The sequence below is a fragment of the Neovison vison genome, chromosome 8 (genome assembly GCF_020171115.1).
Source record: "Neovison vison isolate M4711 chromosome 8, ASM_NN_V1, whole genome shotgun sequence".
Taxonomy (NCBI): Eukaryota; Metazoa; Chordata; class Mammalia; order Carnivora; family Mustelidae; genus Neogale; species Neogale vison.
Window position 1 is genome coordinate 91483090 of NC_058098.1, and position 20584 is coordinate 91503673.

The 20584-nt window shown below is 35.8% G+C and overlaps 1 protein-coding gene across 11 annotated transcripts in view; it reads right to left on the reverse strand.

The window, feature by feature from the left end:
* Positions 1-275: 275 nt before the first annotated feature.
* The window catches only part of TIA1 (TIA1 cytotoxic granule associated RNA binding protein), a 33913-nt gene continuing 13604 nt past the window's right edge, over positions 276-20584 (reverse strand). For 3 of the 11 annotated variants that reach the window (XM_044261318.1, XM_044261315.1, XM_044261325.1), the window contains 10 exons: positions 19937-19991; positions 19732-19764; positions 18419-18506; positions 14975-15050; positions 6367-6475; positions 5880-5975; positions 5676-5760; positions 5187-5310; positions 4058-4203; positions 276-2970 (listed from right to left, as the gene is read on the reverse strand). In XM_044261318.1, the coding sequence (XP_044117253.1) occupies positions 2814-2970; positions 4058-4203; positions 5187-5310; positions 5676-5760; positions 5880-5975; positions 6367-6475; positions 14975-15050; positions 18419-18506; positions 19732-19764; positions 19937-19991 (969 nt within the window). In that variant the 3' untranslated portion in view covers positions 276-2813. Of the gene's footprint in view, positions 2975-4057; positions 4204-5186; positions 5311-5675; positions 5761-5879; positions 5976-6234; positions 6476-11631; positions 12002-14974; positions 15051-18418; positions 18507-19731; positions 19765-19936; positions 19992-20584 lie in introns of those variants that run through there. The other 8 variants (XM_044261317.1, XM_044261320.1, XM_044261319.1 and 5 more) reach the window with 8 other exon arrangements.

A 20584-nucleotide genomic window follows, 5' to 3' on the forward strand; every position in this document is an offset into this window, starting at 1 on the left:
ATAGGGACAAAACAGGAGAATAAAACTACAATGTGGAACTCATCTTCAACAGGGAAATAGTACCAACAAGGAGAATTAGATCCTGGTTTCAAAATGAGTTAAATCTACAGAATGCCAATTCTTTTGTGGTATTAAATCATAATTCAATGCAAACCATGGTTTCTGGAATAAGGTTAAAAAAAAAAAACTAACAAACACCTGAGTGAATATAATATGGTTAAACCAAAAAGAAAAATCTTTCACACACAATAATCACTGCAAGAAGATCCCACAGGTTATAGAAAACATAAAGGAACTTTAATATCCAAACAGGGCAAAGAATACTGAATTAACGACCCATTAAGTGTGAATCACTTCAGGTTCTTTACAGTACCAGATATATTATAGTAAAATCTGAATGCATATTGCAGAGAACGAAACCATTTTTAAAACTTTAATTTCCTGACCTGATAGTAATACCAGTTTTATTTTTAGGCTAAAAAAATCTTTAAATGATTTTAACACTAGGAGTAAGATTTAAACCAAAGTTAGCAATGTTCCTGAAATGTCAATTTGTTCAGTAGTAACTTTTTGAGAAATACCACTTTCCTCTCAAAAAGTAGTTAATGTACACTTTAAGATTTGTGCAATAAGAAAATATACTGGCTAATAAAAAATGTTACTTGAGAAAGCCAAAATGAAAGAAAAACTATACTTTTGCTTAAATTACTTATGCCCAAATAATTTACCCTGCAGTCCATAGAATGTATAGGAATAAAATATTTTTGAGTAAGAAAAATAATGAGGGTCCTAAAATAGAAACAAACCAGAAGAATCTAAAAATAGCTTCCTGATATTTTATTTTTTGAGTATTTCATTTAAGCTGCTTCTGGTTGCATGCCCTGATCTGTAGACATTAACAAGGAAATAAAATTCCCAAGTATTTAAAAAATTTACTCATCTTCCATAAAGCAACATTTAATGTATCAACAATTAAAAATACACAGTGACATAATGAAACATCAGTACAACTGCATAGAATTGAGCTCCAGAGAATTATACACTTATGAGCTGTCTTTCCTGGGCTCTGGTTTACATGAATATTGGCTTTAGAGACCAGTTTAATTTGCTCCTACCTGGAAGAGACAAGGCCAGGAAACTTAAGATTTCACAGGCCTTTTCTGCTGCTAAATGCTAGGAGCTCTCTGAAGGTCTTAAAAACAACAAACCATCCAAATAAGTATACTGGGGACTCTCCCCCTTTGTGAGTAAAGGAAGAAGAAAGTTTGTGACTTTCACTGAAAACAAAACAAAAATCTCCCACAATGTTTCTAAGAGACTCTGAAATGTACTAGAAATTTCAAAACTAGAACAATGCCATCAAAGATTAAACCTCTTAATGCTCGGAGCCACCCCAAAATAAAAAAATTGGGAACTCCAGGAAACAGGTACCAAAAGAATCAAAATAATGATTGCACTGAGGATTCTCCTCTTTGAAGGCTGTTTAAGGAGGTAGGATTTTAAGGTTTTTTTGTTTGTTTGTTTATCTTTTGGCCTCTGAACATTTAAAAAATGCTTTGCCCGGCTGGTCCTTCAGGCTAATTTTGAAGTTCACAATGAACTCCAAGCCTGATATAGGATATTCTACAGTTTCACAGCTGTCATTTGTACATATTAAAACTAAGTTGATTTACTCTTTTTGAGTAAATATAACTAGAAAATGGCAAATTAATATATTCCTTTACATACAACTTTGTGTCTCAAGATTCTTGAAAAACAAGAGCAGATGACTTTGTATTCAATGACTACCAAAGTGTGTATTTGATATTCACATGCAAACAACTTAAAACCTTAGAAATCTCCTGTCAACTCTGCATGATTGATGCCTTTAAGAAGGAAATGATGTACAAAGCTTGCTAACTGTGCAAAATATTAAATTGCTAAACATTTTACAGAATGAAACAATACATGTAAATGTAGAAGTTGACACATGAAATTAACATGGGCTCATAAAAACTTCTCACATTTCAGAGATTTTCTTAAGTAGCAAGTTTTTGTTTTTATATTTCCTGGTACACAGCAGAGTTTATCAGAGAAGATAAAAATCCTTTAAACAAATCCAAGAGGGAATTCTTGAGGCACCTTCTCATATAAAACACAAAATGAATGCAATTATCAATCCATCTGAGAAAAGTTTTCAATCTAAGTGAACATCATTTTTTCCCCATTTAAGTATATTTTACAGAAATTTAATAAGGCAAGACAAATTTGTGAAAAATGTAGTTACAAAAATGATGTAAACTAATAATTTATATTTTAAAACCCTGAAGGGAAACAGTGGAGATGGGACAGTTCAAACAATGCCTTAAAAATACAAAAACATAAACAAAAAACAAACCTAAAACAGAATTGTGCACAAGCTGAAGATTACAAAGAACTTCTAGACTTTGCACAGTTTTGGTTCTTCATTTTTTTTTGACATCTTTATATTACATGTTTTAAATCATATCAGGAATGCAAACTAGAACTGCACACTACTTTAGTGGAAAAAAGTTCAACATTGTGCAATTTTCTGCCTCTTAATTTTAAAAAAGTGGCAGCAATCCCTGCATTAGTATTTGAAACAAGGATCTGAGAAACTTTATCAAAAAAGGTAATGAAGGCAAAAATTGGCAGACATCCAGCATCTTGTTTCTTTTTAAAACAATGTGGATGATAAGTAATTTCATGATTAAAAAATGAATCTTTTAAATAAATACATTGTATCTGACATTTGCACTGACTGATTTGATAAATCTTTAAGTAAACACGGCTTTACTACACTCCCTGTAGCCTCAAGCCACTGGCTTTAGATTATGGAGTCCTTTTTCACTGGGTTTCATACCCTGCCACTCGGTACCCTGCAGGCTGATTAGGCAACATGCTGCCATTCTGTCCTGGAGGTGGCTGCACTCCATAATTTGGTCCCATCCATGGTGCGGAAGACTGTGTCTGACTGGTAGAAAATGTGAAAGAAGCAGAGAGGAGGGGAAATCCACTGGTTAAAATAAAATGTAATGCCAAGGAAAAAATAACATATACATGGAAAAAATACATTTACTTAAGCCCAAATAGGAGAATAACGGTTATGCCAGGGAAAGCAAAGGCAAAAGTTTTTTCTCTTAAAAACAAGCATGCTCATAGGTTTAATTTGTGCAGTTTGATTTTGTTAGTTTAATACAGCTAAAAAAAATAAAAATACCCTTTACATTTATCCCCTTTGAATTCAGAAAAAAAGTCATTTCTGACCTCAGAAAGGAAAACTGTGCATCTGGGTTAGACATATACTGAAAAAGTCACTACCTGTAAGAAACTTGATCATTTGGCACAACAGAGACTACCACATACATTACTTAAAGAAAAAATTAAAACAATTATTAGCATATGAAAGCTCATAATATTTTTCAACATTACAAATATAAGGTTCTTTTATTTTTTTAAAGATTTTACTTTTAAGTAAACTCTACATCCAATATGGGGTGTAAACTTACAATGCCAAAATCAAGATTCTCATGCTCTAATGGCTAAGCCAGCCAGGCAGCCCACAAATATAAAATTCTTTTAAAATAAAAACTACAAAGTATTTTTAGTTTCTTTTTCAAAAATTTGTTTCATAATTCAAGGTGTAAAAAGAAGTGTCCATATAACAATGTGTGAAGAAACCCTATAGCGCACAAAGTAAAAAGCATAAAGAATAAAACACTAGCATCAAAATAACTGTATCCAAGAATGGCTAAATGATCGGTAGTCACGTAAAAAGCTTAGCAGTTATTAAGCTCTTATTTTTTTTACCTAAATATTAGTTGATTCATTACTAAGTATTACAAAAATTCTTTTAATACTGGTTATGCCTCAGAGCAGCACATTTCCAGATAAATTTTTAAAGAAATACACTTAAAACTAGAGCTATTAAAAATAGCTCTAAACTAAGTCCTTCAAAGGCTAAAACTTGCTTTACAGAGGACCACATTACCTAAAGTCTCTTCCTAAGCTCTTTTTTCAAAGCTAATAAAAAGGGAAAAAAAGAAAATATGCTTACTTAAATCCCTGTTGATTCCATGCTTGGCCATACATTCCATATGCAGGTACCTGCCAACCATTAGGCATATACTGGCCAATTTGTTGTGCATTTCCATACCACTGGCCCCACTGGCCATAAGCTTGTGGATATCCAATTTGATTCTGCTATTAAGTAAAATTGTAACAAGTAATTTAGTATTATTTGAAGTTACATGTACACATACAGTACCACAAATGTACCACAATTTGTGATGTATCACAAATATATAGGGATAACACATTAGGCCATCACTGCAATTAAAATAAAAGGATAAACAAGAGTTTATAAGATGAGTGAGTTAAAAAAAAAAAAAAAAGACAGTGAGGTTATACTACTGTAACTCCATATGATGCTCTAAATGGTACACTCTTTGTAAGGTAGTAGGTAATCTCCCAGTAATAAATATCAAACTCAGTACAACGTTTAAGTGTTTTTTAAATTAAACTAGATAGGGAAGACAGAAAAGGATTACTTATTCCTATATTCAGTTTACCTAAGAAAGTTATATAGCCTATATAGTTTGGGAGTTTCTAATTCCTATCTTGATGCTCCACTTAACAGTTTCTTTGCAGAAAACTTTTTTTTTTTTTTAAAAGAGAGAGTACAAGAGCATGCAAGACAGAGGATATTAAGCAGGCTCCATGTCCAGCATGGAGCTGACCCAAGGCTCGATTTCACAACCCTGAGATCATGACCTGAACCAAAACCAAAAGTCAGATGCTTAACTGACTGAACCACCTGAGGCACCCCTTCACAGAAATCTTTATGGGATCACATTTGAACCACTAAAGCTGCTGGGAAAAACAAAAGCAGCAAAATCTAGAAAAAATGCCAAGGCTCTAAATATCTTTATAGCTTTTGTTTCAACTGAGTCAAACACGTTTGTGAGTTCTCCAAATAGTATGTGAATAAATCTACCAAGTATTAAGAAAAAAGCCTGAATACCCCATTAAGTACACTACAACTCTAGAACTATAATACATGTCGGAAGAGCCCTTATGTATTATCATTTTAGCTAGAAACTATTAACAAGATTATCAATAATTTCATTTTAAAATAATCTAACATTAGCCCAGCAATTACTGTGCAAAGTAAAGAACCCTCTCACCTGTTGCACAGGATTTATCATATCAAGAGTTTCTTTCCCCCAATAGCATTTCACCACATGACCTTCGATGGTAGTTCCATTAACAGAAACGATTGCATGTGCTGCACTTTCATGGGAATTGAACCTATTGAAAAGAATGTTAAGAATCATAAACTGTTCAAAGTACTTATGAATAAAACCTATTCTTAAAAATCAAGCTGAGCCTGAGGTAAAATAGGCACTTCACATGAAAGAGTAACATGGTGTGCTTTCTTCCATATATTTCCCCAAAAATCTTCTAGTTCTGAAAAAAATGTCCTCTAATAGAGAATGTTTTATTGATCTTGTGGTTACAAGGAGGGAGGCGCCAAAACACAGTGGTCCATGTTGCTAAATGCTAGAGAAATTTCTATTTCTTTACAATCAAGGTTAAATTTTTAAGAAAACTACTAAGTGAAATATTCAAAATAATTTCTAGGGAAAAAGTTTTTTTTAAAAAAGCACCCATACCGAACAAATGAATATCCTTTATCTGGAAAGACTCGAATTTCCATTATTTGTCCAAATGGTGAAAAAGTCTGACGCATTAGTTGTTCTGTTAGACAAAAACAAAAACAAAAACAAACCATACCAAGTTATATAAAATCCTACAGACATTAAGCTTTTCATTTAAAAAATAAACCTCAAAATGCCACACAGGTAAGACTCCCATACCTGTCAGCCCAGAAGTGACACCTCCACAGTATACAGTACAGTTGCTCGGACTAGACTGATTTACAACCTCATCATATGATAGCTGTTTGGTGTTTGCTGGGGAGGGAAAAGTTTAATATTTTAAATTCATTAAATAATGAATTTATCAGAAAGAGAAAAGCAGCTATCAACTACACTACTGTAATGGTAATTTTTACCTTTACCAAAATGCTTACACAATACATAATACATTTGAGGATTAAATCTCCCCCAAGAATATCTAAAAAATTACTCAATATTCTCTATTTAATAGGAGACTTGACATTAGAGACAATATCATTTATTATTTAAAATTACAAAAATGAAAACTAAGTACATTTTCAACAGTAGTCTTGATTTGCTTCTCATCTATTTCTGCAATAAGTCTCCGGGAACAGCTCTAACATTTAAAATCTAGTGTATTTTTCTCCAAAATTCCACATTTCCTTTTCTTCTCCAATACACCTACACTCATATGTACTCTTTGGAGCTGGAGGCTTTCGGGTTGCCCAGTTAGTTCTGATTTGTCTTCCACCAAGCCATTGGCCACCCATCTGTTGAATGGCGTTTTCGGCATCCTGTTCCGCACAACATTAGAAATGACAAAGAAGCTACCATTAGTTGACGTTTAAAGACTATTCGCAGCAGAGAAAATTCAGCTGCTTTTCACAAATGTCTACTAAATGAAAATGCTTTATAAAATATACAATATACAATGTGCTTCCTAAAGTGCAATGATGTTTTTAAATTATCTTTCTTTTATTTGGATATCAGACTTCAGGAATGTTAACTACCTGAAAAAGTTAAGAGCCCCAGAGCCCTTATGGAGATAGCTGTTATAAAGTTCAAGTAATAATCAGACTATTATGGATGAAAACCTCACTTTACACAACCCAACAAACTTGTAACAGTATTTGGTTTCTCATTCATCCAACAAGTAAACACCAAACACCTGTAATGTTCTACCAGCAGATTAAATGTTAAGGATTCACTGGTTAATGAGATAGACATTGTCTCCGCTGCCACAGAACTGACATTCTTTTGGGGCCACAAACTTATTATACAAATTGTGGTAAATGCCATGAGAGAAGCAAAAGGATTAAGGTGCCTGCATGGTTCAGCTGGTTGTCTGCCTTCAGCTCAGTTTACAATGCCAGGGTCCTAGATGGAGCCCTGTGTCAGGCTCCCTGCAAGGAGCCTGCTTCTCTCTCTGCCTGCCAATCCCCCTGCTTGTGGACTCTCTCTCTCTCTCTAATACATTAAAAACAAACAAACAAACAAACAAACAAACACCTTTTAAAATTAAACACAAAAGGATGACCTAGAGAATATGGGCTTTGAGATCTATCAGACATGCTATCAGACAGCATGATTAAAGAAGGTCTCTCTAGGGGCGCCTGGGTGGCTCAGTGGTTTAAGCCTCTGCCTTCAGCTCAGGTCATGATCTCAGGGTCCTGGGATTGAGCCCCACATCGGGCTCTCTGCACAGCGGGGAGCCTGCTTCCCCCTCTCTCTCTGCCTACTTGTGATCTCTATCAAATAAATAAGTAAAAATCTTAAAAAAAAAAAAAAAAAAAAAAAAAAAGAAGGTCTCTCTAAAATCTATCATTTACGTTGAAACTGAGAGCAACAGGAAGTAGCTAAGTAGAAACTCCAGGGAAGAAAGCCCTGGTGGAAAGAAAAGCACTGCAAAGTGTGTTCTCGCAGGAAAGTTTGGTACATATCTGAATAAAGCATATTGGGGCACCTGCGTGGCTCAGTCGGTTAAGGATCTGCCTTCAGCTCAGGTAGAAAACCTGGAGTCCCAGAATCAAGCCCTGTGTTGGGTTCCCTGCTCCACGGAAGCCTGCTTCCCTCTGCCCCTCACCCTGCTCTTACACGTGCTCTCTCTCAAATAAATATATAAAATCTTAAACAAGGGGCGCCTGGGTGGCTCAGTGGGTTAAGCCGCTGCCTTCGGCTCAGGTCATGATCTCAGGGTCCTGGGATCGAGTCCCGCATCGGGCTCTTTGCTCAGCAAGGAGCCTGCTTCCCTCTACCACTCTCTCTGCCTGCCTCTCTGTCTACTTGTGATATCTCTCTGTCAAATTAAAAAAAAAAAAAAAAAAAAAGGCATGTTAAAGACAACTAGTTTCAGTGGCTCTAGTGAGCTAAAAAGGATGCCAGAGGAAAAAACTAAAGATTTTAAGTAAGAAATTGTCATGATCTATGTTTTAACAAGGCCATTCTTAGCAGTAGGAAGAGAACAGTTTAGGGAGATGGGTAGTAAGAGGAAAAAGACACTCTGAGACTAAAGCAATACACAAAGCAGTGGATATAACCTACAGGAAGATTAAAAAGAATTGATTATAAGTAAAAGGAGAGGAAATCAAAGATAATTCCTACATTGCTTCTGGGGCAGTAGGGAGGATAGTGTTAGTTAGCATTTAATGAAATGTGAAACCTAGGAGTGAAGAGGAAAATAGGTATGAGGAAGAAACAAAGTACTCTATTTAAGACACATTAAATTTGAGACATCCATAAAACATCTAAATGAAAGCCACTTGTTAATTAGTATGGAGCACAAAGAAGTAAAATGAATTGGACATATGGAATTCAGAGTCATGAAGAAAGACTAGGGAGAAAAGAAGGCATCCTGGACAGACCCTTGTAAAAAAGCAAAATCTGAAAACTAGGTAAAGGAAAAATTCCTAGTGAAGGTGCCGAAGAAGTTCCCAGTGATGAAGGAAGAAATCCACAGAAGTGTACTGTTCCAGAGCCAAAGAAGTAGAAATCTAGTAGTAAACCTGAAAAGAGTAGTGCTGGTGGGCGCCTGGGTGGCTCAGTGGGTTAAGCCTCTGCCTTCAGCTCAGGTATCTCAGGGTCCTGGAATGGAGCCCTGCATAGGGCTCTCTGCTCAGTGGGGAGCCTGCTTCCCCCTCTTTCTCTCTGCCTGCCTCTCTGCCCACTTGTGATCTCTCTGTCAAATAAATAAAATCTTCAAAAAAAAAAAAAAAGAGTAGTGTTGGTAAAGAGTGAGAACAAAAGCCAGCTTACAGTGAACTGAAAAGTAAATGAGGTACAATTCTGATTTGTGCGTATGTGGGCTTGACCTAGAAAGAACGAACAGGGAAATTCAAGGCTAAAGGCCAGTCTTAAGACACATAAAAAGGAAATGCAAATTCTTACAAAGAAACCAACATTGTCTACCATACTTACCAGTTCAAATTCTAGGACATATTTATTGTTGTGGGTTGAACTGTGTCCCTTAAATTGAAATAAAGTCCTAATTACCACCTGCCCCCAACTGTGAATGTGATCCTAACTGGAAATAGGATCTTTATAGATGTATTAGTTAAGATCACTCTAGGGATGCCTGGGTGGCACAGTCGGTTGAGTGTTCAATTCCGTTTTGGGTCAGGTTGTGATCACAAGGGATGTGGGATCAAGCCCTGAAACTTTGGGCTCCATGCTCAGCAGGGAATTTGCTTCAGGATTTTCTCTCTGCCCCTACCCTCACTCATGAATGCTCTAAAATAAATAAAATCTTGGGACACCTAGGTGGCTCAGTTGGTTAAGTGTCTACCTTTGGCTTAAGTCATGGTCCCAGGGTCCTGAGATAGAGCCCCACAGTGGAATCCCTGCTCAGAGGGGAGTCTGCTTCTCCATCTCCCTCAGCGCCTCCCCACCCCACTCATGCTCTCATCTCTCAAATAAGTAAATAAAATCTTTACTGTGATTTCACTCATATGCAGAACCTTTTTTTGTATTAACATATAATGCATTATTTGTTTCAGAAGTACAGGTCTGTGATTATCAGTCTTATACAAGTCATAGCACTCACCATAGCACATACCCTCCCAGTGTCCATCACCCAGTCACCCCATCCCTCCCACTACCCCTCCACGCAAGCAATAAATAAAATCTTTAAATAAGGGGCACCTAGGTAGCTCAGTGGGTTAAGCCTCTGCCTTCGGCTCAGGTCATGATCTCAGGGTCCTGGGATCGAGCCCCACATCAGGCGCTCTGCTCACCAGGAAGTCTGCTTCCCCCCTCTCTCTGCCTGCCCCTCTGCCTACTTGTGATCTCTGTCAGATAAATACATAAAATCTTTTTTAAAGAAAAAGGTGAGATCATCCTGGATTAGGAAAACCCAGTATGAATGATGACCTTGTAAGAAGAGAAGACAATGTGGACACACACAGCAAGAAGGCCATGTGAAAACAAAGGCAGAAACCAGAATGATGTAGCTACAAGCCAAGGATAGCAAGGATACCAATGATTGTTGACAACGGTCAGAAAGTACAAAGGGAGAGTTCTCCAGAGCCTTGAGAGGAAGCACGGTCGTGATGACAACCTTGATTCTGGACTTCTATACCTCTAGAACTTTGAAAGAACAAATTTCTCTTGTTTTAAGTCATTCAGCTTATGGTACTATAATATAGCAGCCCTAGGAAACTAATCAACTATTGATAAAAGAGGGGGAAAATTTTGTATGGGGTGTGTGTGTGTGTATGGTTGTGAATAGGAGATGAAGAAGTGAAAGCACATGGACAAACATTTTGAGAAGTCTGATTATGAATTACGGCAGAGAAATGGGGAGATACGTAGGAAAGGGATACAGGGTCAAGTCTGTGTGTGTTTTTTTTTTTTGTTGTTGTTGTTGTTTTTTAAAGAAAGCCTCCATGCCCAACATGGGGCTTGAGTTCACAACCCTGAGATCAAGAGTCACATCCTCTACCAATCAGCCAGGTACCCCAAGCATGGTTTGATTAATACATACTAGAAACATGTTTTTTCTTTTCTTTTCTTTTAACAAGATTTTATTTATTTATTTATTTGTTTGATAGACAGAGATCACAAGTAGGCAGAGAGGCAGGCAGCTGAAGGCAGGGCTTTAATCCACTGAGCCACCCAGGTGTCCCGAAACATGTTTTCTCGTTCACACGAATGATCCAGTGGAGAGGGAAAAACCGATGACACCGGGCAAGAGAACACCAAAGAACATATTAGTCAATTCTATTTATAGAAAGAAAATTTTCAAAACAGAAAAATCTATAGTAGTAGTAGTAGTAGATTAATAACAGTAGATATAGTAGTAGATTGATAGTTGCTCAGGGCAGGGATGCCTGGGTGGCTCAGCCAGTTGTGTCCAACTCTTGATTTTGGCTCAGGTCATGATCTCAGGGTCATGAGGTCAAGCCCTGTGTGGGGCTCCACACTGGGCATGGAGCCTGTTTAAGATTCTCTCTCTCCAAGGCACTTGGGTGGCTTAAGTTATGATCTCAGGGTCCTGGGATTGAGCCCCACTTTGGGCTCTCTGCTTGGCGGGGAGCCTGCTTCCCTACTCTCTGCCTGCTTGTGATCTGTCAAATAAATGGATAAAAATCTTAAAAAAAAAAAGAAAAAATTCTCTATCTCCCTCCCTAGCCTTCCCTCCAACAACAACAACAACAAAAGTTGCTTAGGGTTGAAGAAGAGGGTAATAGAAAGAAAAGGACAGTGACTGCCAAAGAGTATGTATCTTTTTGGCGTGATAAAAATAAATTATAAAATTGTGATAGTTGTAAACATTCTAATTTATAAATTCAACTCCATAAGAGCTGAATTTTTTTTTTAAGATTTTATTTATTTATTTGAAAGAGATCACAAGTAGGCAGAGAGGCAGGCAGAGAGAGGAGGAAGCAGGCTCCCTGCTGAGCAGAGAGCCTGATGTGGGGCTCAATCCCAGGACCCCGAGATCATGACCTAAGCCAAAGGCAGAGGCTTCAACCCACTGAGCCACCAAGGCGCCCATTATAAACATTCTAAAAACAACTTAATTGTACACATAAGCAAGGAGATTTTATGGAATGTGAATTATATCTCAATAAATGTATAGTACGGAAAAAAAATAATAAGCATAGGAACAAGGTCCTTGAAAAGGCAAGAAAAGTTAAGATCCCAGTTTTAAGTACTTTTGGCCTCCACAGGAAGGACACTTCTACTGTAACAGAAGAGGAAGGTGGATGATTTCTATGTAGATTTGGTGGTTCAAAGCTGAAGGAATTCCTGTATAGCTTCTGTTTTCTCATTAAAGCATTAATCTTGTCATCTTTGGGGTGATGCTGTAGAAAAGAGGAATACTGAGGAGATAGGAGGGGGCATGAAACAGTTGTAACAAAGAATGGGAACTCAAATTTACACTAAAGAAACAGGTTTGCGAAGATAGTACCATGCACTCATTTACCATGTGTAACCATTAAATTAGAAACGAAACCAACTGACTCAGTTTTTCTTTAGCAGAATTTTGTTACTTGAGTAAGCAGAAAAGCTATGTTCCACCAGTACTGGAATTTGCCCATAGCATGCTTGACACGGCAAGAGAGGCAAGAGAGTTGAGAGTAGCTACAAGTAGGGCTGGGGCACTTCAGCACACCAGAATGCTGCCAATCACATAAAACAAATTTTATAGATGCTGAAATGTGAACTGAGGACATTAAAGTACTTTCTCGAAGTTACCCTACCACAGGATGGCTATTAGTATTCAAATCCATCTCTGGCTGACTCCAGAGGCCATACACAATCATGCTTTGCCGACTCTATGCATTAGTGATTTCTATATAGCAGGGAACTATATGCCATAATCTCAAATGGAAAAAATTAGTTCCTAGTCCACAGAAGCCTACTTCCCCAACATAACACAAATCATTAAAATCCTATGTATCAATCCTCCAAGGAGCTCATACTAACTTCGGCTATCAACCCACTGCATGAAGTATTTTTCTACTTTTCCTAAATATTATACTATGATTAACAGTAAAGCTTTCGAAACCAGTAATATTGTCGGTTTTTATTTTCTCATTTCACAGGAAATAAAACCCTTATAATTGGTAGATGGGATATGTACATGGCAGAGCTTTTATCTTTTCACCTCTCAAAATCCTTAACCACTTCGAAGTTGTCTTCTAATATTCTAATACACAGGATTTTTTTCATTCACTTCCTGAAAGGATGAAAACTATACTGCACGACACTTTTTTTTCTTTTTTAACAGATTTTACTTATGTATTTGAGAGAAGGAGAGAGAAAGCAAGAGCAGGGGGAGGGAGAAGCAGACTCCCCACTGAGCAGGGAGCCAGATTTGACTTGATCCCAGGACCTGGAGATCATGACCTGAGTCAAACACAGATGCTTAACCATCTAAGCCACCCCAGGTGCCCCTGTACAACACGTTTTTTTTTTTTTTTTTAAATTTTTTTTTTTAAAGATTTAATTTATTTATTTGCCAGAGACAGAGGGAGAGAGCGCGAGCGAGCACAGGCAGACAAAGAGGCAGGCAGAGGCAGAGGGAGAAGCAGGCTCCCTGCCGAGCAAGGAGCCCGATGTGGGACTCGATCCCAGGACCCTGGGATCATGACCTGAGCCAAAGGCAGCTGCTTAACCAACTGAGCCACCCAGGCGTCCCCCAAAAAGATTTTATTTATTTATTTGAGGGGGAGAGAGAGAGAGAGTGCGTGAGCGCACGCGTGCATGAGAGGGGAGAAGGTCAGAGGGATAAGCAGACTCCCCGCAGAGCTGGGAGCCGGATATGGGACTTGATCCTAGGGCTCTGGGATCATGACCTGAGCCAAATGCAGTCAGTTAACTAACTGAGCCACCCAGGCATCCCCACCCCTAAGGTACTTTTACACAGAAAGTACAGCAGTGTTTCTGTAATGTATCTTTGGCAAATGTCAGTCCTAACAGAAGCAACACGATAAAATCTAAGGTTAATGAAACCTTAGTGTATACTCCAGTGCATATATATTCGTCCATCATTTACCCCTGTATTTTTGAAGTCTGGTATCTCTGGCATTTAACTGTTTTGAACCTTGAGTTATCACACTAAAAGAGGTAAATCATTTACTTGTATTTATAATACATTTACAAGGTTCAAACTTCAAGCAGTACAATACCGTGATAAGCTTCCCACTCTGATCCCCATTTGCCTCTCACTTCCAACCCCCAAAGAGGTACAGCGAGTTTTTTGTTTATACCTGTGAGGGGAATACATATATACCTAAAAAATACACACTCTCCTTTTTTACACAAATGAGGCTTTCACTTAATTTACCACAGAAGTATTTCTATAATCAGTATGTACAGAGATTCCTTTTATTGTTCTGTAAGTACTGGCTATAGTAAGATTTCCATGGTGTATATATGTATTTTTTAAAGCAGCAGGACATGATTACATTGTATGGAGGACATGCCAAAGATTTTATCCAGCTGATATACAGGGGATGAGGCTTTTCCTTCTGTGTATATCCTACTCTCACCTCTCATTTGACAAACTGAACTATCCTTCCTTTTCTCCACAAAACCCAGAAATTTCAAGTGCATGCAAATGTGTTTAAGAAATGATTGTTAAATGAAAGAAACGAGAAGACATTTTCAAATACATTAGTATATAATTTCTAAAAAGTCCCCACCCACTGGAGCATTTTACTGTTTGTTTTTTTTTTTAAGTTTTTTTTTTGTTAATTTTTTTAGTAATCTCTGTACCCTATATGGGACTCAAACTCCAGACCCTGAGGTCAGAAGTCTCATGTTCTACTGATTGAGCCAGCTAAGCATCCTATCAGTTACTTTCTTTTGCAGGTAAAAAATATATATGTATTTTCAGGTAATAAGATTTTATATTTTAAAAATTCACAAGAACCAATGGAAAATTACTATGAATAAGAGAATTTAGTAAAATAGCATATTAATAATCAATAGCTATATTCATATATATGAAGCAAATAGAAAACATTTTAATTTACCATGAGAATATAAACAGAGAGATAATGAATTAAATAAATAAATGAGATTTTCAATATCTACCTTTGGCTGATAATTTAAACATCTTGACTTTCTATATTCTGTAAACATTTTATCAGTACTTTGCATGTATCAGGTGCTAAATAAATGCTGAAGAAATGACCAAATGGGGGAAAAAAAAAGATATCCTCTTGCGAAGGTGTTAATTATCAGTAAAATGAGCAAGTGGCAGATTAAAGATAATTATTAAAACAAAATGTGTATCTTTAGCCTTTGGTATTAGCACCACACATGCACTTTTTAACTGAGCTCACCCATTTGTTGAAAAAGGAGACAAAGCCATATCCTTTAGACTTTCCTGTTGCCATGTCTTTTACCACTCGGGCATCTCTGAAATCAGAAATAATCAGAAGTTTAGGTTTGCAAACTCTCCTCTGGATATCAAGTGAGACTGTCATATACAAACTCATTTTTATGTTTCATCTTCATTAAAACAAACCTTTAATGCAAATTCACCTTTTATTCTATAAAATTTATCATGTATTAGCAAATAATGCTTAATAAACATGCAAATCAATAACTTCTTAAATATATGTAAATATTGTAAAAAACTGCCTCCCATTTCAAAAAGTTTTTAAACTTTTAAGTATTAAGCATGGTAAAAGGAGCTATTCATATGAAATTATTGAACCATTTATAGGGTTCACAGGCACATTAGAGGAATGGCTTTCTTTAACCATGCAATTGATAATTTTCTATTTGATACCATATACTACCTAATCATTAAAAAAATTAAAATAGAAAACTGGAAACTAAAAGAATAAAAAGCTGTATATTTCCTAAATTAATTAAATTATTTTGTTTTCTCAGATCAATTGACACCCCCCTTTTGGACTATGGGTAAATTTTGAGAACTTTATGTTTTCAGAAATGCTAATAAATCATTGAAGAAAAACACTAGACACACACTTTAGTTTTAAACTATATAAGAAAAGATTTTATACTGAATTTTAAAATAGCAATCATATAAGATTGATTGGAAACTACAAGATATAAAAGCGAAATTTTAAAAAGTCAGAAAGTAAAAAAGCACGCCAACATTTATCCACTGTGAACCGTAGCTTGTAGTTAGCCAGGGCAATTCTGTCCATTCTTCAGAGATACTCTGCAAAATAACCAGAGCCCTATTATTTGAGATTGAGTAAAAAAACCCAGCCATGATAGCTAAAACTCCATACCTCAAAAAATTGGGACTCAAATTGTGCTTCACAGGCAATCTGCTTTTAAGTTAGCCAGGTATGTCACAATGCTTGTTCTCTCAGGACACATGAACAAAACAGGCACTTTCACAACAAAAACCCAAGTCAGAAAGCCATGCAATATAATTTTATATTAAAGTATACATAAGCATATTTTGATCAATTTAGGAGTGATTTATTAAGTGTTTAGGGTCAAAATGACAAAGAGGTGCTGGTGAAAAGGGAAAACTAATGCAAGTCACTTCTCAATATAAAAAAATACTTATTAAATTATCGGTATGGTACACATGCATTTAATTTGGTAGTTGACTCACTTTAATACCAAAATTTGTTAGACTACCCTAAGTTCAAGGAAGAGTATAAATTGTATAAATTAGTGTAGCAAAGTACCGTATCTTTCATACTACATATTTTAACAGGCCACCACCACTTACTGAACACCATCTATAAACTGAGTACTGTTGCAGGATCTCTACAGAGAATATCTGGCTATCATGAGAACCGTTCAATATATGTATTTACCAATTTATTTCCTTTAACAAAAAAATCGGGAAATGATGCTGCCAACTAAAAATGGTTCTTCTAAATTTAGAAACAATAACTCTTTGGGTAGCCTAAAACTCAGACATTATATATTACCTCCACTGAAAATTATAATCCATAAATTGTAAATTATAAAGGCCTCACCCCCCCAAAAAAATCAATAATCACGGTTGATCATAAAAAAATCTAGACTATAATTATGATACCAAATATTTAACAAAAAGAAATTACTGATCCATGATTAAAAAGTCATTATTTAAATTAGAATGTCATGTAACTTAAACTCGCTGATTGTTAAACAATCTTTATCTAATCCCAAACTAAAATCCCCATGTTTTCAGAAAAGCTACTTCAATCAAAATCTTAGCATTTAATAAGATAGCTATTGAATCTGTTAAAATGTTAGAAAAATTTTTTCTTCTTAAAGTTAAGTTTCAGGATATGTTAGCCTTGAAATATATTTTTAAGTCTTACTTATTTCTGAAAGGATTCTCTAAGGAGGAAGCAGCAAAGATCTAGATCAGGGTTCTTTAATCCTTCTTTAATCCTTTTATGGTCCTGTGACTACTCTGAAAATAGCATAAAACTTAAAAAGATACTCCACACCAAAAAGAAAACAAACACAAAATTTTGTACACTTATAGAGCTTTGGAGCTGCCAAAGGTTAACACCTTCCAGTCCAGGTATTTGAAAGCAAGCTAACCATCATCAACATCCTACTGACAGATTAAAAGGAACAATCAAGAAACTAGAACTTTACTTACTTTCCTTATCGGTTCTCACAGACAAAGAAAAATGTTGCCTAACAGAAGAATCCATTTATAATCCCTAATCTGCCTGCCTTTAAAGTTGGCCTCTACCAAAAAAAAAAAAGAAAAAAAAGTTGGCCTCTACCTATGGCCATTCTTTGGTCACTGTTCATTTTCATCCTCCTACCAATGAACTACAACTCTTCAAATGAACACTCCCCAGATTTACTACCAACACTATTGGCATTTACTTTCCATTCTCCTCAGCTTCTCATCTCTTCTGCTGTTCTGTTCCTCAAACCAAACCAAAGCTAACGTTTCCTTTTTACTACTCTTCTAGTTGGAACAACAATAAAAAAGCAACCAGAAACCCCAAGATTCTGTTTTCTAAATTCAACAAGTACTTCTAATACTATAATCAACTTATTCTTACTCTACTATGGCATGCTTTTCAAAATATTAAGATTCTTTTGTGATGAACAATACCTTGAGTGAGCTACTTACAAAGGGCCTAAACTATACGATTATTAAGAAATGCAACCAAAACAGTGCTCCACAAAATACTAAAAGGCATTATTATTTTTTTTCCAATTTATTTATTTTCAGAAAAAACAGTATTCATTATTTTTTCACCACACCCAGTGCTCCATGCAAGCCGTGCCCTCTATAATACCCACCACCTGGTACCCCAACCTCCCACCTACCCCCCCCGCCACTTCAAACCCCTCAGATTGTTTTTCAGAGTTAAAAGGCATTATTTTTAAAAGTAACAACGACAAAAGGGTAGATACCTGGGGATTAATATTTAACTGCTTTTTAGGTTGAATTGTTAAGGTCTCTTTTTGTTATAATATATTAATACAAAATGCATGGTATCATAGAAGTACCCCAAGAGTCTAAATTCCTCAGTCAGAGCACAAGATTACTAAAGATTATGTCCAAGCTAAGCAAGACACTTACATAAGAAACAATATGTACCATAGCAAATTTATCTCAAGAGCTAATGCTAAGTGAAAAAGGATTTTAAAATACTTGGAAGACAAAAGATTTATCATTAGGGAAACAATCTTTGGCTGTTAATGGCTTAAATGGTCTCTAAACAACATAACGAATTATGTGGAAGGGTTAAAATTCATAACAGATTTTCAAATTCTATATAAGCCTGTTTCTAATTAAAATCCATTTAAATTTATCTCCTGTTACTTACGATATTCTTCCAAATGGTGCAAAAGCAGCTTTTATATCTTCAGTTGTAATTTCTGGACTGAGATCACCAACAAAGACATGGAAATGATCTTATAAGGGGAAGGAGGGGGAAGTGAAAAGAAAAATAAAATTTTAGAATTTAAAATATACTAAAATCTATTCAATAAAATAATCTTAATTTATGGATTAAGTATAACACTAGCCTATATCTATACAGATCCTATAAATTTTATAATGAATGAAGGTGATAATATAGGAAAGATTCTCTTAAAGACTATCTCTAACTGGAAACTGACAGTTATATTTCTACTTACAGCCAATTATTACACTGGTCTAAGAAAATAAACTAATAATATATAACAAGCTTTGCAAAAAAAATTAATGACTTAATTACCATTCTAATAGTGATTACATTTATCCAGTTTACCACTACATTAAGGTTTTAAAATTAAAATAAAATAGTGGTACTGTGAGTTATGTAGACTAGATTTGCCTCAGTTAAGACAATTTGCTGAAGCTAGCTACATAATATACTTGGTTTAACCATATTTTGTGAAGAACAATCAAAGAAATACCTTGCAATGCAACAGTTTGATGTTAAAGTATTTGACAGTTTTCTCAAAAGCCAACAGTTTTGGTTGCCCAGACATTACACCATTCAGTTTATGTGAATCCATGTGCAAGTGAACTAAGACTGAAGGCAACAGAATGAAAACAGTAATCCCTTCACTTTATATCAGAGCCATCAAAAAAGCATTGGAGAGAAATAACGATTCCATATGTGAAGTTTTGTTTTTTTTTTTTTTTTAAAGACAACATTCAAAAAAGAAACACTTAAAAAATACAAAATAGTTGGATCAACACTTTAAAAGGAACACATACATCAACTCTGACAAAGTATATTTGGAAAGAAAAATGACCCCCATCTGGCAGGCTTTAAGCAACATATTGGGTTGACATTTGGGAAACGCTGTTTTGGGAGCAACTCAAGCAATCGGCAGATATGGTATGCAGCACAGATCGTGACCTCAAGAAAGCAGGGTATCTTGCCCTTTAGTTGGTGAAAGGTGAGAAAGTATTTCTAAGGCATCAGCTGCTACCAAGGGGGTCAGAGAGCTTGAAATAGCACCAAAGTAGTGGACAAGCCACATTTGGTCAACGTTGGGAAGAAGGGGGAAAAATACTGCCAGAGAGACAAACAGAAATACGACCCCCTCCCTCCCACCACCCCCAAATATCAAACAAAAAAACTTCAAGTGGTTAGTGAATACCCTTTCAAGAGATTTCATTTTATGTTTAAGAAGATACAATTACCTTGTGAACGCTGTGTGCTGACAACGGTACTACCTGATGACAAAGATTAGATTTGTTCTTAAATTTATTAACACAAACACATTCAATCATATCTTAGGATAACGATCAAAACATTACTGCAAACATGTACGATGTTTATATGCTTTACAATAAAACTACTGTGTATAATAAAAACAAATATTCAAAGAGTATAAAATATACTTACTGCTTGTATCTTTCTTTTGACTGCTGGGTGTTGTTGCCCAATTCACTTTGACTTCCTAAAAAAATGTTTCTGTATTTATACTCCATAAAAATAAAGCTCAAAAACATATATAACAAGATTTGCATCTACAAACACACAGGAAGGCATATGCTGGAGATGAAACATTTAAGAGGATAACCGTTCTGGTCAAAGTTTCAATACTTACCTTTTAACCTATACTTCCTCAAATGCTGGCAAATCCTAATCTTACACACTTCTCTGTTAACATTCAAATAACCTTTCTTATCTAAAGTAACAATCATTTCTTTCTTTTTATTCTTCCCCATTAGTACCCAAAGTTCTAGAGGTTTTATCCAAGCTTGAGTAATTCAACAAATATTTTAGTATTTACCATGTGTGAGGAATCTTGAAGAATACCAACATAAACAATGCCCTCTAAAAAGCTTTATTCCATCTTTTAAATATTAAATGTGACCTTCTGCTATGAAGTGATATAATGCCTCTAAAAGGTAATCAAACTGGGGGCATCTGGGAGGCTCAGTTGGTTAAGTGTCTGACTCTTGATTTTGGCTCAGGTCATGATCCTGGGGTTGTGGTATCATGTTGGTCTCTGCACTGAGCATGGAGGCTGTTTGGGATTCTCCCTCT